A 17,636-nucleotide genomic window follows, 5' to 3' on the forward strand; every position below is an offset into this window, starting at 1 on the left:
TTGTATGGTGGCAAGAGTTTCTTAAAAGTATGTAGTATCTCACCATAGTGTAGAAGGAAAAATTTTCTGCAAATGATTTCCTCAGGAGAGGATTTGTATTTATTTTTGCTGGGAGCCATAGGGGGCAAGTTTAGTACCATTCACTGGTCCCAGCTTCATGCTGAGGCCCTAGGTTCAGTTTCTCTAATTTTAAAGGGGCTAAAGTTTATATTCTGTGTCCCAATGTTGGTGTTATTCTTTGCCCAGACAGCAAAGCAACCTGGCCTTTGTATATATGCTTAATGCTTGTCTTTCCTGCTCTGGTCTCAACTCTTAGCTCCCTCTTGTCCTCCCTCCCTGCCTTCCCACCCTCCATCCCTCCCTGCTTGGAGATTTCCCTTATTTCTCTGTGTGCCTAACAATGCAGTACAATTTTGTTTTCTTGTGTTTTATCCAAGTGTATAAGTCCTTATCCAAGGCATGAGTCCCTTCAGAGTATCTAGTATCCCACTGTAGTGGTGGAAGTGAAAGTATTCTATTCTGCCAATTACTGTGAACCCATTCAGGTTTTTTTTCTCTCTATGAAAATGATAATAGGTAGGATTAAATATTTAATAATTTGGAAACAATATTTCAAACATTCAGAATCCACAATCCATCTCAAATACATTTAAAAGAGGGCAGCATAAATTAATAAATACAAATAACTTGTCTATATAAAGAAAAACTGACTAAATGTATTTCACATGCAGTAATTGTTTCTTTTCTGGAAAAAAAAAGATTAAACAAATCTGGAGAGCTGTGAATACACTAACAGAGTGTTTTGGGATTTAACAGGTCCAAAGGACTATAGCTAAGCAGATTCAGATGGTGAAACAGATTGGAAAAGGCCGCTATGGGGAAGTTTGGATGGGGAAGTGGCGTGGTGAAAAGGTAGCTGTGAAAGTATTCTTCACCACCGAGGAAGCCAGCTGGTTCCGAGAGACAGAAATATATCAGACAGTGTTGATGAGGCATGAAAACATTTTGGGTGAGTAAAAGTCCATACAGCAATGTTCAGGGTTTCCTAGCTTTCCTCTGTTTTTCTGTTAACATCTGCATATTAACTCAACTGTCTAGACCCGACATGAACTATGTAGACGTTTTCTTCTTGGCATGAGCCCAAGAACGTCATAATCGTCTAATGGGAGACCTCACAGGAGGAGTGACTAAGACACTTCTACCACTGAATGGTGGGCTGGAAACAGAATGTACTCAAGTATTTTTTTCTTCAGGGACGGGAAATGCAAATATAGTACCAGAATTTATTAGGGTTTCTTAGGGATTTGAAGGAGCACAGTTTTGTTTAAATGTTTTGAAAACTTATAGGAATTTTATCTGCTGGATTTATATCCAGAATTGATTTCCCTTTTATTTTCTCAAGTTAGAAATGATCTAGCTGGAGCATTCCAGGGGAAAGAGGATGAGCTAATCACGGAGCGTCTGCCTGGACTCAAGACCCTGTTTTGTAAACAGTGTTGTATGTGTTACTATAATATCATGAGCTGTTTACTGTTAACTTAAAAATAGTTTAAATATCAACTACTGATTAGAAAGGGATCCCGTTTTCAGATACACACTGTTAATGTTTCTCTACCCCTACTGTTTTGATTGCCTCTGATTGGTATTAGTAATTTAATACTGTCATAGGTATAATCAGAAAACTGAGTGAAATGCTAAGTAAAAGACATCTATGGCAAAGAATGATAGTTGAGAATATAAATTATTCCTGATAATATTCAGAAAACACTTTGCTCCAAACCTTTTTGTTTTTTTCCCTTTTAGGGTTCATTGCTGCAGATATCAAAGGGACAGGGTCCTGGACCCAGCTGTACCTGATCACAGACTATCACGAAAATGGTTCCCTCTATGATTATCTGAAGTCCACTACGCTGGACACTAAGTCCATGCTGAAGTTAGCCTATTCTTCTGTCAGTGGCTTATGTCATTTGCACACCGAAATCTTTAGTACTCAAGGCAAACCAGCAATTGCCCATCGAGATCTGAAAAGTAAGAACATCCTGGTGAAGAAAAATGGAACTTGCTGTATAGCTGACCTGGGTCTGGCTGTTAAATTTATTAGGTTAGTATCATGGTGAACACATACACTTTTATGTATCTTTTCTATCACTTTTTATAGATTATACATTTTGTAGTTCAGTGCTTCTAGGATATTTAGTACAGGAGGAATTTTATTAGTTTTGACTTTTCTTTGGAGGGAAAAAGAAGAAACATATTGTTTGCAACACAAAGTGTTTGGGTCAGTCCTGTTGTTTCTGATTTCATCAGTGACCTGGCTTCGAGACAGTGTTCACATTAAGTTCCCAGCTGTCATGAAGCTATTCAGGAAAGAGGTAGCTAATGTCTGGGATTGTGTGGTCAGAACTCTGTATAACATTTGTAAGTAGGAAAAGGTTTCAGGAAAGATCTACAGATTATGAGGTGATAAAGACAATGGTTTTTTAAATATGATATAAGAAAGATAACTGGCGTAGGTGTTCTGTGAGAAGTGTTAGGAACTAATAAGCAAAACACAGTATTCAGCACTATTGTGCTGTCACTTAAATAGTGACTATAACACTGGACACATAAACCAGCACACGTTAGGAACAGTGGTTTTCAGACCCCTGGGGGCTCCTTGGAGTGACGTCAGTAGCTTCTGCAGAATAGGGAGAAGGGACGCCCAGTAGCTGGGGCTCTATTCTGCTTATCCTCCCTCTAATCCAAGCAGCTCTTTATATCTTGCAGATGATTTAATTAGAAGAAATGGTTTCTCTGCTTTGAAAACAAAACAAACAAAATGAGTTTGCAAACCACTGGTACAGAGGGATCATCTTATAGCTATCCTTTTAAAAACTCAGTTTAGGCTTAGCCTTTGCTAAATTGTTGGGCCCTCATGTGGATTTTTTTACAACGAGGACTCTGTAGAATATGGAGGAGGGAACAAAGGAAAAGCCATCGAGATGGATAAAACTCCCGAGAAAGGACTGTTGGATTGGTATTTTTACCCAGAAGTGAAGACTGAGGTGTGATTTAATAGGCGCCAGACATAAGAAGGTCTTCAACATTTAGAGGATGGCAAATTGAAGTTCTCAATCTTTAAAAACAAAGCAGGAGGAAATGATTTGTACTATCGATTTAAGTTAGAAATATGAACCTCCTGCCAATAAAGATTAGTGAATACTCTCTCTCTTCTGGATTCTTTTTTCTGACCTGCAACCTTTTCAAGTGTCCTCTACCAAAAAAAATTTTCCGCGGTGCTTCTCTAATTACCAGCCTCTCTCCATTTCTCCCGTTAAATTTCTCCAGTTCCAAAGAGTAACTGCTTTCCCGATCCAGTAACTCGTAATGTCTTATAATTTGGCTTCTGCTTCATCCTCCCTGAAGCTCCTTTGTTGAGGGACACCACTGATCTTTGTCACCGGAAGCCTTTCTTATCGTCACCCCACTCTTCACAGTGCCAAGCCCGCCTTCCTCGTGTTATTCCAGGGGCACCTCCTTTCTCTCTGTGGGTTCTGCCCTCTGTCTACCTCTTAACTGTTTTCTCCCTGCTAGATTTCCTGCTGTATCTGCTTTTTCTTCCTAGTTCCCAGTTTGGGTTGATCCATGCTAAAATGTGAAATGCCTGACATTTCCTTCATTCCCTAAGGAATGAAGGAATTCATTCAATTTGCTCAATTGAACGAATTCTGTCTCTGTGGTATTCCCACTTGAACTGGGCACGTTTGGGTCCTCTCTACCATTTTTCTAGATTCTGGAGTAACGCATTTTATAGTTACTTCCTCTTTGTCTATCCTATTTCCATTTTTTGTCTACATGCTGCTGCCAGATGTATTTTCTTGAAGCATGATTTTGGACGTCATAATAACTTCATAGTTTCCTGGGGCTTTGGGTTAAAATGTAGTTTCTATTTTGAACACTTTATACTTTCTCACACCTTCAGGTGTTTTTAACGTGTTTTTATCTTTACCTGAATACCCAGCATCCCCTTCTCTATTTAGATAACTGTCACTTATCTTCCTTTGGGTCGTCTGTTTTTATTCCCTTCCAAGTCTGACTTTTAGTTAGTCGTCTTATATCCTCCCCTGTGACCCTGTGCATACCATCGTGACATTTCTCACACTGTTGGACAATCATCATTGACCGCTTCTCCATCGTTCCCAATGGAGACTAAGCTCCATGAAGGTAGATACCATGTTTTTCTCAAAATTGCATCCCTAGTGCCTTTCCTTGGTGCCCATTACTTAGGTGTTGCTTCAAAATTTTGTATAATGGATAAATGAATGATTCCATATGGACTACAGGATGAAGAAGAAAAGCACCTTTTTTTAGCTCCAGAGATCCTACACACATGGTATTAAATCCATCTTTCTAGTTTTATATCCCATAGACTCTCCAATGTGTGTGCTTTCTTTTGTAAGACTGAACCCCTTGGTTTTTCTCCATATGTACTCATGTTTGCTCCTGCCTTGCTTTTGATTCACAGTCTCCAGCTTGGAGTACACTTGCTTCTCCAAGTACCTTAATTCAATATCAGAGTTGCCTTTAATTCACTTTACTCATCCCCCAGCAAGGAATAATGACATCATCTTCTCTACTCCTGTAGTGATTTCCTGCCCCTTGTCTGCCTGATATTGTAATTACTTTAGTACATGCCTCATCTTTCCTGCTAGTCATTGGGCATCTTGAGAGCAGCATCCATGCCAAATTCTAGGTATTCCAACACTGTTTTGAATCAATAAATGTTGGTGGTATCAAAGTAATTGAGAACTCATTTTCTTTATAGACCTTAAATCAAACAAGGAAAGTGCACATCTATTATATATCTGGAATTTAGTTCTGTTTAATGTCAGGGGAATGAATTGAATGACCTCTCAAATTTCATGCAAACCTTGATTCTAGGAAGTGGAGGGGAATACTTTAAAGGCTAATTCAGAGGTTTATTTGGCATATATTGACTAGTGCATCAAGAGAGGGAAGATATGAGGATGCTGGCTAAGATGTGCAACTATGCTGGCTGCTGGTTGCACGTCTTTATATGGTAAAGAGGAGCTGTGGGACCGTTTACCATTCAGGGCCTCAGTTTCCTCTTCCATTAAATGGAGGTTGCATTTGATAATTTCCTAGGTCCTTTTCACAATTTGTTTTTCTTGGTTTCAAAGGAACTTTGCCATTCTCAATTTTTGAGTCTCACTTTTAAACCTTGCTTTATGTGTTTCTTTGGTTTCCACTCTTTTCCTGTTTTGGGAGTGTGTGTGGGTGCGTGTGGGCACACACAGATATTTTGAGCATGTTATTACAAGTGGGGTCAAAGCTAACCCAGTGTTGAGTTCTCAGACTTCATATGTGAACTTCCTGTGAGAACTTAATCTTTGCCTTGGTCTCTACATGGTAAGTGTTCTCTCAGGCTTTTAAGTCATTTCTGGGAGGTTCCCAGAAGTTGAGAGCCACAGAGAGAGCGGACTGTGCTTTAGAGATTTCCTGCTCATATAATTTTTTTTTATCGTTTATTGGTTTCTTTATGCACTCTCTTGAAAATGATGTAAGTGCTGATACAATTCCTGCCTGACAGAGATTTAATCCAGGTGATGCCGTGGCAGACATTACTGTTACCCCAAACCTCTCTTGGAAGGAGAAAACAATGACACGTGAAGTCCCTTGAAGGAACTTACAAAGCTTTTCACTTTTCAATCTGGATGGTCAAGCAACCCCTCTGGTACTTCAGTGTCAGAATAATATATTTTTTAGGGGGAAACTAAATCCTGGCTTAGGGCTTCTCAGGTATTAAATTTTAAACAGAAAACCTACAGTTAAGACTGGGCTGTAACACGGATCTCCCAATTGATGACTGTCAGATTGTCCAAGTGAGGGCAGATGGAGTGGCCCAGCCCAGAGGGTGCCGCACGTCCTTGGAGTCTTTCTAATGTCGTTGTTTCTAGCACTGCTTCTGATTTGTATACTTAGTGGTTATTTAAAAAAAGTGACATGGCCAAATGACCTGCTAAAGTCATAGACCAACCTAATTAGTGGCAGAGTCGGCCTTGCCAGGCAAGGTTTCTGTGGCCATACCCAACTTCTCTTGAATTTTTAGTTCTACCATCCTGTTCCTAAGAAACCCTGAGATTTCTCAGGATTTAATCATAGAAGCAATAAATCCCATTGGGAAGTGCTGCAGAAGACTCTCCTCCTTGATTAACGTCTGACTGGGCAGAGGTCCGTGCAGCAGATCAGTCCCACGGCTATTTACAAGACACCCTGAGAAACACAAAGGGATGTGCACCCCTTCTCCTGAAGGCTCATGGGGATCTTTCATGCTTTCAGAGGTCATTGTAGCCTTTCCAAGAGGTGATTCAGTAGTCTGCGGTATGTGTCACGTGTGGTTAATTTCAAACATCAGTTGTCAGCCACAAGCAAACCAATGGCCTCCCTAACATGTCTTCTGCCCTCCTCCCTTCTTTCACTGTTCTTTAAAGTTCAGTTCTTATTTTTAAAAAAGCTTTTTAGATTATTAAAGGTGTACAGTGTTTGCTTCTCCTCTTTCTCGATTACCTTTTTATCCCCTTCTCCCTCTCTCCCCCTTTCCTCTCTCTGTTTTAGGCATCAGCAACATCCAGCAGAAGACCACCCTCACATGCCCAAGGCTCAGTGAGGTGGAGCCGCCTTGTTGGAGCTAACACCTCGATTCCCGAGCCAGCCTTTCATGGCCACAGTGGGCTCTGCATGTGACTTTCATGACGCTGTCCCTTCAGTTGATGGTACAGTGGGAATGTGCGCTGTGCTGAACCAAGCAGTGGCGTTTTCCTTTACATAACACTTCTGGAAAGAATTCCTGCTATGGATTTATAATTAGGAAGCTTAATTAATATGAAAAATATGTAACAAAACAAAGTCAAGACAGATACTGTATTTTTAAAGATCCCCTTTATTCCCTGCCAGCAAAAGGAAAATCTTTTGCCTGTCCTTCATCCGGTGCATAGTGCCAAGAGTGTAAGGCCTGCCCTGTTCCACCGAGTCCTGTGGGGAGCTCGGGTTCCGTCTCCAGTCCACTTAGGATCCTAGCTGGAGGCTCTGCTTTCAGCCTCTCTGCACCCACGGGAGCTCTGATTCCCTGCCTCAGTGACGCCCCTGCAGTGCACACACGCCACTCTAGGCACAGTGCCAGACCAAGGGGGACACTGCAGGCAGCCCGCCCGGGGACAGGCAGTAAGAGGGTGCACTGTCTGTAGATAGTAAAACCGGTTGAAATTAGCACCATGTGCCGAAGTGCTAAACGAGGTTGGTGATCCGTCTCCCAGCAGAGTGCATTGCTTCCACCATCCTCTCCTTAGTAAGCCCCCCTGGCACCTTCAGAAGAGGGAGCAAAAATATCTTTTCATTTCCTTTCTCTCTCCTCTTCCCTTTTCTTCTCCCTCTCTTTGTCTCTCACTGTCTCACAGTCTCAAAGTCTTTTTTGCTCCCTGAAGGAGTTGCCTGGGGAAGTCTCACTACTTTGTGTCTCCCTTGGAGGAGAAGAGCCACTCAAAGTGTGCGTACACTAGCAGGCTGTTTGGTCACCAGGGTAGACCTCGTACTACACCGTGCTGGCATTTTCTTTATCATGACACTGACATCCAAGTGCTTTTGGTCAGAAATGTGACTTTGTTTTCATGCCTTTTTAAGTAATCCTAGCTGAGGGCACCTTGCATTCTGAGATTCAAATAAAATTACACTTCCTCATCCCTAGTCCTCCCTGGGGAACTCAGCGTCATTTGCACCATATCTGGGGATCCCGAGGAGCTTTTCCTCTTTGCCATACCAGCCTCGTCACTCCGGTATAGCTTGTACCTTAGCCCCGTGATGTAGCTGCTGTCTCTTCTCTTCCCGAAACACCATCAGCTCAAGGTTGAAGAGACCTTTACTGGGATGTATTGTAGGGTATTGAATTTCGTCATCAAATTCATGCTATCAGAACATTTTTCCAGATTTTTTTTTTCTACCAGAGCTTAACATCTTGTCATGATCCTAGGCCAGAGGGGAGAACCCCTCTTCTCCCTCACTTACTTGCTCCTTACCCCCAACCTCCCAAGTTACTGTTCATTTCTTCCTCAGAAAATTTTAGGTATTCTTATTTTATCCTGTCCTAGCCCTGCTCTCCCTAAAGTTCATAGAGAAAAATACCCATTAAAGTATGATTTTAAAACAAAGTTTTTTCCTGGGAGGGAATTTACCCAACATCCCTTAATTTAGTTTATTTTGTTAAAATTATATTTTTATTTTTTTTTCCAATTCTACTTAAGTCTGTATCACAGTGGTACTCACATTGATAGGAACAAAAGCCATGTTGGATCTAGTGGAAGTACTAATTATAAATGGGTAAAAATACCTACCCCTGTAATTCTCTAAAACCAATTCTTCAATCATGACTCCTTTGTGCAAATATTTCCCACCTTCTGCATGGAAGGGAGAGAGAGGTCGTGTTTCCTCCACAGTGAATGCAGCACCCCCATTTTTGATAGAACATTTCCAGTTCTCTTTGGTAGAAGCGCATCTTCTTTGTAATTTGACCAGTTTATTTAGATGACTTTTGATCTTCAGACCCTCATGCCTCTAACCAATGCCTTAATCCTTGAAATGCAAGTTTTCTAGTTCCTGATCCTGCTGAGTTTTAAAATTTATAATATATTTAATTATAGTATATTTTAAACATATAGAAAAGTATAAAAAATAATGAGGCACTCATGTAATAATTTAACATTAACAAATGTTAACAATTTGCCTTATTTTTGTCTGGTCTTTCTTTTTAAAGCAAATCCAGCATTGAAGATAGACGTGTTGCATTCTCCTCCTTATTTCATTCTCCTTTTTCCCTCCCAGAGGGAACCGATGTCCTGAAGTTGGTATTTCTCTTTCCTGTGTGACTTTATAATTTGACTGGGGGGTGTGTCGCCGCTGCAGTCCACGGGACTGCGTGTGGGTTTGGGCTGCTTTTCTCCGACTCTGCCCCTTTGAGCAGTATCCATCTCTCCTTGACAACCTTGCTTCTCACGCCCCGGCCCCTCCGTGGCCAAGGAAGCCAGGGAAAGCTGGAGGCGCGCTCACCTTTTCTGTTTCCTTCTTTCTCCTTCACTCACTCTCTGCCCTGTTCCCACATGCTCTGCACTGTCTGACTACTTCCTATCTCTTTTTCTTCCTTTATTTTTGCTGCCCCAGTGTTAAATCACTTTAATGTCTATTTTTGGCCTTGAAGATTAATAGAAGCTCAGTTTAGTTTTTCTCTGCCCTTATTTGGGAACAGGTAAGAGGATGTTTCTGAAAACCTGAGAGAGAAATGCAATTTAGTTACTTTCTGTATAGAAACACTCCTGGGGGAAGAAGGGAGAGAGTTGTATGTCTTGGAGGATCTGATACTTTAGAATATCAGATATGAATTACTTATAATTAGCATGTTTGTTTCTTTAAATGTAGTGTTAAAGGCATTTGCCACTAGGTTAATAGTATTCTTTTATAAGATTAGTTTGCTTAACAAAATTCTTTTTATGTAATGTCTCATTTTATGGTCTATATGTAATAGAGATTTTTACATTTCTCTTTAAATTAGTCATAGTGAAGTTTATTGTAAGAAGACCTTTCCCTTCTTTCATTTAAAGTATATTCTTTACCTACTGTGTGCAAGGCATGCTATGAATGGAGATGGATTGGGGCTATACTCTTTAGGGACTTACCAAATGATTATGATAGACAAGTTTACAATCTTAGGTTGGAAGATGGATTTTTATTTAAATACTACAAGGGAGGATATTTATTCAAGTACTCTGAGGTAAGATATTTATTCCAATACTATTAGGGAAACACCTAGGGTGGGGAGAGGAAGGTAGAGGAGGGACAGTAGTGAGGAGCATGCTTAGCCTGTGTAAGGAACTGGTTTTGGGGATTTGATGGACAAGCAAAATCCTTGATTGTATGCTTTTTTTTTCAGTGTTGGAGGGAGTGAGAGATTAGAGATGACTATATAATAGTTCAGCCATCACAAATCTTAATTCATTATCAGATAACAGTTACCTTTCAATTTTCCAATATGTGTCTCCATGTCACAAATTTCCTTAGCCCTTCCTAACCTCCCAAATCCAAATAAAACATCAAGGAGGTAAGAGTAAGAATGGGAAGGAATTGCCTAAAATCTTGATCATCTGTGGTCAGAGTATATCTTTGGCCTAAATACACTCCTGTGAGGCCCATGCTAAGACTGTTCTTGGTTTCCTTTCTCGGTATGTGTTCTGGAATTAATTTAGGCCCTGTACCATCTTCTTCCGCCTGCAAACCCTCATGTTTGTTTCTCTTCATAGAACCCAGACTTCTCTACCTGGGCCCACAGCTGTCTTCCTCTGATGGTTCAAAATGATAAATTGTAACACACGCACGCAACACACTAATAACATACCTACCGTGTGCTCACGTGAGAGGTGTCAGTGGGGTAGCAAAGGAGGAAAGAAATTACTTTATAATTAAAGGTGGAGCTTTTGCAGCATCTTTTAAATCTGATATTTTTCCAGTTTATCATGACGCCTCTTCTTGGCTCCCTTTCTTCCCTTATCATTTACTATTTAGATACACAAATGACGTTCTTCTATTACATCATGCTGGCAAATGCTAAGAATTCGCATTTAAATCTCTTTTTGTAGTCTTACAAAAGAGCTGAGAACACTAAGACCAACGTTTACAGATGGTAAGGAATACCACCTGTTTAGTTTTTTTCATTTTTTAACATTTACACTTTAACTTTTATTTTAGGAGAACAGGCTCCTCCAGAGTTGTTCCTCCTAGAAGATCATGAGGGGCCTAATGAGTATACTGGTGACATGTCTGTTGAAATAGCTTCAGATTAAGGATTTTAGCTGGAAATGAATTTTAAAAGGTTTGAAGAATGAAGCTTTGTAAGTTTTAGTAAATGTAAACGGTTCTGAGATATACAGAGGGACATCTGCCAGCCTTTAAATTTTCCCAAATGACACTAGATATTTTATGTTTAAGAAGATAGAGATTAAAGCAATAAGATCAAACCCAGAGGTTTTTCCCCAAAAGCCACTAGTGTTTTGGTAAGTTTGGTACTGTCTGTGACACAGCATGATAAATGTGAATTTGATATACGTAACCATTTTCCATGTTGAGGAGAAACAATATATAAATGCTCTAGAGTCGGTCGAGTGTGATGGAAAAAAAGAAACAACACTTCTTGGGAATCAGAGATAGGAAGTTTTATTCAAGATTTTCCATAAACTTCAGGTTAATAGTGAGTTTTTGCACCTTTTCTGTTTTATAGTTTCTTCATCCTTCAAAACTGGGGTTTATTGCTTTTCTTCTTAGTTCCACTAGTCCTACTAGTTTAACTAGCTTGTTAAACTTCGCATCCATGCTTAGCACTGTGCTGGCAGCGATTTTACACATCTCGTCTCATGTCATCATCAACATATCAAGCAATAGTAGTTCAACAGCTTCAAAACATGGGTTCAGAATCCAGCTCCAGCTCCCTGCACCAAGGCAGTGCTTCTCAAGTGCCAGTGTGCACATGGCTGTCCATCCATCCCAAATTTTCTCCCCGTCTACAGGAAGTAATAATAAATGGGTCACATTGTAAAATTTTCATAAAGCTAAAAATATTGTATTCAATTATTCCTTTCCTCCTTTTATTAAAAATACACGTTATTTAGTTTATGAAATGCTAGTGATCATAGAAAGCTTTTTCATAGGTACCTGCTTATCAAAATAAACATTGGCAAGTCTTTGTTGGTCCTCTCCTTCCCCCCTTTGCATACCTGTTTGTAGATTTAAAAGTCTCACAACACTTGGCTTAAAGAAATACTGTCCCAAACCAAATTGGCATGTGTACGTGCCACTTTTAAGAGCAAAGCCATTAAAATATGAAGGGATGAAGGTATATTTTTAGACATTTAGTAGATATTTAGCAATTATTTAGAGTTTATATTTTATCTAGAGGTAATGCAGTCTTATATGTTGCAAATTCATTCTGATTGTCATCTTCATTGGGTTTTTACCTGTGAATATTTAATATTAACTTTTGGCAAGAAATATTTTTCAAGGAAATGTTATTCCCTGGAAGGATGTCCTTTCCCACATTTCACTAGGCCCTGGTTCAGGAATCACCTTGATTTGTTATTTATTGGTCCTCTTCAGGGATGATAGTACTTTGCTTTACTTTCTCCTTAGTGATACAAATGAAGTTGACATCCCGCCCAACACTCGTGTTGGCACCAAACGCTACATGCCTCCAGAAGTATTGGATGAGAGCTTGAATAGGAATCACTTTCAGTCTTACATCATGGCTGACATGTACAGTTTTGGACTCATCCTTTGGGAGGTTGCTAGGAGATGTGTTTCAGGAGGTAAGTCACAGTGGAGCTACTACAAATCCTCTCTTTCTCATCAGAAATCAAAGTTATCCTGTTGTCCACAAAATCAGATTTTCTTTTATTTCTCCCTTTTGTTTCTGTTGATGCAGTCACAATCCTCCCAGGAAATGATATTTAACATCTTAGAATTATCTTTGACTGCTTCATTCCCTCTACCTACTCCTGATGAATCTCTTGTAGGCACACTGTCAACCTCCTCTTGCCTTTTCAAAGATCACCCCCTTCTGCTATATGTATTGTCTCCTTTCTCTCTTGAGCTCTTCCTCCAGCAGTTGCTCCATCAAGTCAACTCTCTTCCCTACCCCTTCCAGCTTCTTACCAACCTGCTGGGCCCCATCTCCAACTCCAATGCCCCATTCCCTGTGGCTTCCTCTGTGCAGATGAAGATAGAGACATAAATGTGGGTGGGACACCCATTCTTTAATCCTCTACCTCTTGGCTTTTTATAATACTTTCTCATAAAGCAGTTTGAAGATATCAGTTTTTATTCAGAGGAAATTAAAGCATGAGAATATTATTATTGTTCATGATAATTTTTCTACAAACATAAGGATTCCTTAGTAAGACTAAGTAAGAAGACATCCTTAAATATTCAGAGGTACTGTTATTGCTTGTAGTATTTTGCTTACTGCTGCATAATCCGTCTTTGAGTAGATTCCCACACCTTTTAGGTGAGGAGCTGAGTCGTGGGCTCTTCAGTGTCACGTACCCTGTTTATGGTTCTGTCATGGTTGTGCTCGTTAACCAGCCTTGATGCTGCTGCTGTTCTCATGATGGTGAGTTTAAACTCACTTTCGTGAAAACTTGAGTTGGCCAAGATTCTGAAAGTGCACTGTATACTTAAGTAGCACTGGGATTTGTTTTTGGACCTGCCATTTATTATCTGTGAACCTTTGACAAGTTACTAAACTTTTCTTTGTTTTAATTTTCTCACCTTAAGAAGGAGGTAAATTGTATCTATCTCAGCAGTTGTGAGGTTTCAATGATTGTAAAAAGAATTAAAACTGCCTGGCACATAAATAGCACTCAGTACGTGTTAGCTATTAATTAAAATTTTCATTTTGGTTGGTAGAGCCTTAGCTTATTTTTAGATTCATATTTAAATATAAAGGAGAAACAGTTAATCAATAGCATTCAGTCTTTTGCAGAAAGATCATCTTCAGTGGTGTAGTGCTTTCTAATCGCTCTGAGCCTCCTATAAGCAATTTGAAATAGAACACATTCCCTCTAAAGTGAGAGAACTCTTTTGTCCAAAAGGAAAGTTAATGTAGGAAATTTTTCCTAACCAGTTATTGAATAAATCTCTCATCATAATTATGAAGAAGTAACCAAGTAAATTAATGAATTGCCTGTGCGTTGATTTCATGCTTTATAAAGAGTAGGTGAGCCTATTTTTTAATAATCTACTTAACACTTGTGTAATTAAGGTGGGTTTACAGAAGTTGAAGGAGTAGTAGACTACAAGATTACTTTTCTAATTGTGTTTTCCTGAACATGTAAAGCAAATAGGGCCACAGGAAGCCTATATTTGAAAGCCTGTGGGCCAGAATACAGGTGAAGATTCTCAGCTTAAAAAACGAGCTAGCCTTATGTGAACAGCAGGGTGCTAATTGATTCACCAGGGCTGTCTGCCTGTGGAGATCTGAGAGGTACTGAAATGTGCCCTTATCTCTGTATGAGATTGACATGTATTTGTCAGCGATGTTGGAGTCCAGGCTCTACTCCATACCAACTGTATGGCCTTGGGCAAGTTACTTAATCCCTCAAAACCAAGTTTCCTTATTTGTATAGTGTGGATAATAATGCTATCTCATGACATGTTTGTGAGAATTTAATAAGATAAATTATATAGCACGCCTACGTCCATGCCTGATATGTAGTAGGCTGTCAACAGATGAGTTTCTTTTCTCTTTACAGAAAGGCAAAGCACAAAATTCTATTCTCCAGCACTTTCCTTTATGAGATATTGGAAGTTTGGGGGCTTGTCTTTCTAGTTCAGATACTTTTGGGTGATGTAGGCCTTTCAAACTTTGGAAGGAAAAGAGAAAATGATGAGGTTTCAGAAACAATTGAATGGCAGCTAATATGGAAAATTTTGAATTGCATGATAAGGAGAAAGGACCAAGGCCCATAGTTCAAAGACAGACTTGCCACCATCCAGGCATCAATCCAGCCAGGTAATGGTACCAACATTAGGTACTGAGGAAAATCTGAGATGAATTGGGTAGATACCGTCCTTGCCCTCAAGATGTTTCCAGAGCTGTTGTCTTGAGAATTACAAAGGGAGGAAGAACTGAAATGAAGTGACATCTCACGTGTGTTAGACCCTGTGCCTTTATTATCTCATATAAAGGTGAAACACAATGGAAGGAAATACTAACATAGATAGTACATATAATTATGCTCTGCAGGCTCAGCAAGGGGCAGAATAAATGGTAAGTTGGAATGGTCTGAGAAAACTTTTGAATCCTCTGGTCCTTTATGATTATATATGGGTTTAAGTTTATGAGAAAGAGCATAATTCAGACTCCAGATTTTGTCATCAGAGTAAACCCCCAGTGAATTTAATGATGCAGTAGACACTCTGCCTACCTGGTGGTATCATCTTGTTCAGATAAAAAGCAATAACATTTCTATAAAAGATGATTTAGGATAGGGAGTAAGGTTGCTCTGGAAAGACTGTTCAGAGCAGCATCCCCTGAAGACAGAGGCTGCCTATAATTATTGTGAGGAGTTCATCAGATAGGGTTGAAAAGAAGCCACAAGTAACCTGCTTTTTTAAGGGACAAAAGGAAAAAGGTAAAAATTAGATACTAGGAAAACTGAAATGAGATAGAATTTAGCATGATAAGTGCTATTTCCTTAAAGATGACATAGATTTGTATTTCTTAACCCTTCTCTCAACAATACTTATTTTTTTTCTAATAGTAAAGTATTCCTTCTATAAAATTTGGATAAATACAGAAAATTTAAAGAAGAAAATAAAAATCAGACAGTCCTTGCACCTAAAAATCCACGGTTAATATTTTTAGATGTGTATAATTTTATAAATTTTAAATATGCAAAAATACATTCTTATGATGAAGCAGAAAAAAATGTAAATCTGACATTTTGTTAAAGTAGGATACAATGCCAAATTTATTATGAGATTCATAATCTCATACTTCAGTAATAGAAACAGTCACATATTATACAGCATGAGTTTTGGATATGTCTGCCAAATTTGCATTGAGATTTAATAATAGATTTTTTTTTTAATTTGGTATGTAAGAGCCTTTATAAAGTTGAAATTAATTTGAGATGCTTGTTTTACTTAGCTTTTGGAAATTAGAAAAAAAGCTTGAAGACCTATAATATATTTTATTAGGCTTTCTGTTCATTTCTTTTAATTAGATTGTCATTTGGGCACATTTTTTTCAATATTTATTTCGTTGTTTTTCAGACTAAACTTGTCTTTAGTGCTGAATGAACTTTTCTTTGAGAACAGTTTGTATACTAGACTTTTATTTCCGCTTCACAGAAAATAACAACAATAATAAACCGTATTTTCAGGTATAGTGGAGGAATACCAGCTTCCCTATCATGACCTCGTGCCCAGTGATCCCTCCTATGAGGACATGAGAGAGGTTGTGTGCATCAAGAAGCTCCGGCCCTCCTTCCCCAACCGGTGGACCAGTGATGAGGTGAGGCCTCCGGTCACCATGTGGCTGTGTCCAACTTCTAAACAGGCTTTTCTCTGTTTGCCAAAATCCCAAATATTCATTACAGGAATTCTTCTTCTTCTTTGTTTTGATGGTGACGGTAATGGTGCCTCATTGCAATAATTTATATGGAGCTAAGTGTGGTGTTTTAAATTATCTGTTCCTCTTTTCTGTTTGATTTTTCTACTTCCAGAATATGTTGAGTGGGTCACCATTTAGCCTGCCTAAGTGATAACATTATTTCATTTATTTGTGATGTCCTGACATTTGCATAAAGGCTGTTATTTCTCTCTGTGTGTGTTTTTAAAGCATCATGAATTTTCTCCGTGAGAAACCCACATGCAGCTTTGTCTCATTTTGACGAGAGAAAAGAGAGGCATCTGAAGAACTCAGTTTTCTCTGCACAGAAGCGGTACAAGTTGACCTGGCTGAGATGGCTGACTGTGCTATGGATCTGTGTTAGTAGGGATGATGAGGTGCAGTCTGAACAGATCACATTCAGCTGGGCTCTGAGGATGTAGTAGTGAAACCTGAACAAGTCTAGAAAGGAGCTGCTCAGAGGGAGGGAATGAGTCGGGGGGGCCTTGCTTTCCTGACTCACCTGCTCCTGCTCCAGATCGTCTCTGTCCACCCTCTCAGCCTGTAAACTCACTCACAGCCTGGAGTGCTCTAGCAGGCTGGGACGGTCAGAGATGAGTTTGAAGCATCCCCAGAGAAAAAGAAAAAAGACTCTTATCAAACATGTAGCAAAGCCAATGCAGACAAGTGGACAGAACACTGTTTATAAACTAATTCTCCAGTGTTAAATGCATTAAAAATAACCTGTAGTTCATTGGTTTTGTGTCCAGGTACTGAAATGCTAAATAATACATATGTTTTCCAATGAGCTGCATAGGAAGCTTTATGAGATGCTGGAGTTCTATTATTTTGAAGGTCGCTACGGGCATTGGTGTTACTCGAAATTCCTTCACTGAGGATATCTAATGAAGTGAAATTGTGCTTTTCAACAGGAAGACCCACAATTGATGTACCACAGGAGAACACAGGAGAAAGTTTTAGTGAGGCTGTGCACAGGTCATTAATCTTGTTAAATGGTACAGTGTGAGGCTGTGTTGTGGCAGACAGCTGTGATTTAGGAATGACCATGTTTGTTTGAATAGTATGGAATTAGATAAAAGATTTAAGCTTATCAAGTGTTATAAACAATCTGGGAGTGTGTAGTGGAATACAGACTCCCTGGGTATTTTTGTATTTGTTTAATCTGACTTCAAAGACACCCTTCTACAATCAGCAAAACCACCTGCTTGTTCCTATCACAAGGAAGACGTGAAAATCTGTTTTAGTCATTCAAAATTTGCATGAAAAACAAATTTTCATGGTATTATATGTCTATGTGGTTTTAAGAGTATCTTTTAAAAATATATTCAAACTTCAGAAACTCAAAACTAAAAGCCAGTTTCAGGTACCAGCCTTGCACATAATCCATTTCTCTAGTGTTACCCTTTTCTCTTCC

The 17,636-nt window shown here is 39.3% G+C and overlaps 1 protein-coding gene across 8 annotated transcripts in view; it reads left to right on the forward strand.

Moving 5' to 3' along the window:
* Positions 1–17,636, forward strand: part of BMPR1B (bone morphogenetic protein receptor type 1B) — a 382,986-nt gene that overhangs the window by 361,297 nt on the left and 4,053 nt on the right. For 5 of the 8 annotated variants that reach the window (XM_087434611.1, XM_087434610.1, XM_087434614.1 and 2 more), the window contains 4 exons: positions 817–1,009; positions 1,804–2,101; positions 12,220–12,395; positions 15,975–17,635. In XM_087434611.1, coding sequence (XP_087290737.1) covers positions 817–1,009; positions 1,804–2,101; positions 12,220–12,395; positions 15,975–16,246 — 939 coding nt within the window. In that variant the 3' untranslated portion in view covers positions 16,247–17,635. Of the gene's footprint in view, positions 1–816; positions 1,010–1,803; positions 2,102–12,219; positions 12,396–15,974; position 17,636 lie in introns of those variants that run through there. The other 3 variants (XM_014787900.2, XM_004430977.3, XR_015552959.1) reach the window with 2 other exon arrangements.

The sequence above is a fragment of the Ceratotherium simum genome, chromosome 8 (assembly GCF_057802395.1).
Source record: "Ceratotherium simum simum isolate JZ-2026a chromosome 8, ASM5780239v1, whole genome shotgun sequence".
NCBI lineage: Eukaryota > Metazoa > Chordata > Mammalia > Perissodactyla > Rhinocerotidae > Ceratotherium > Ceratotherium simum.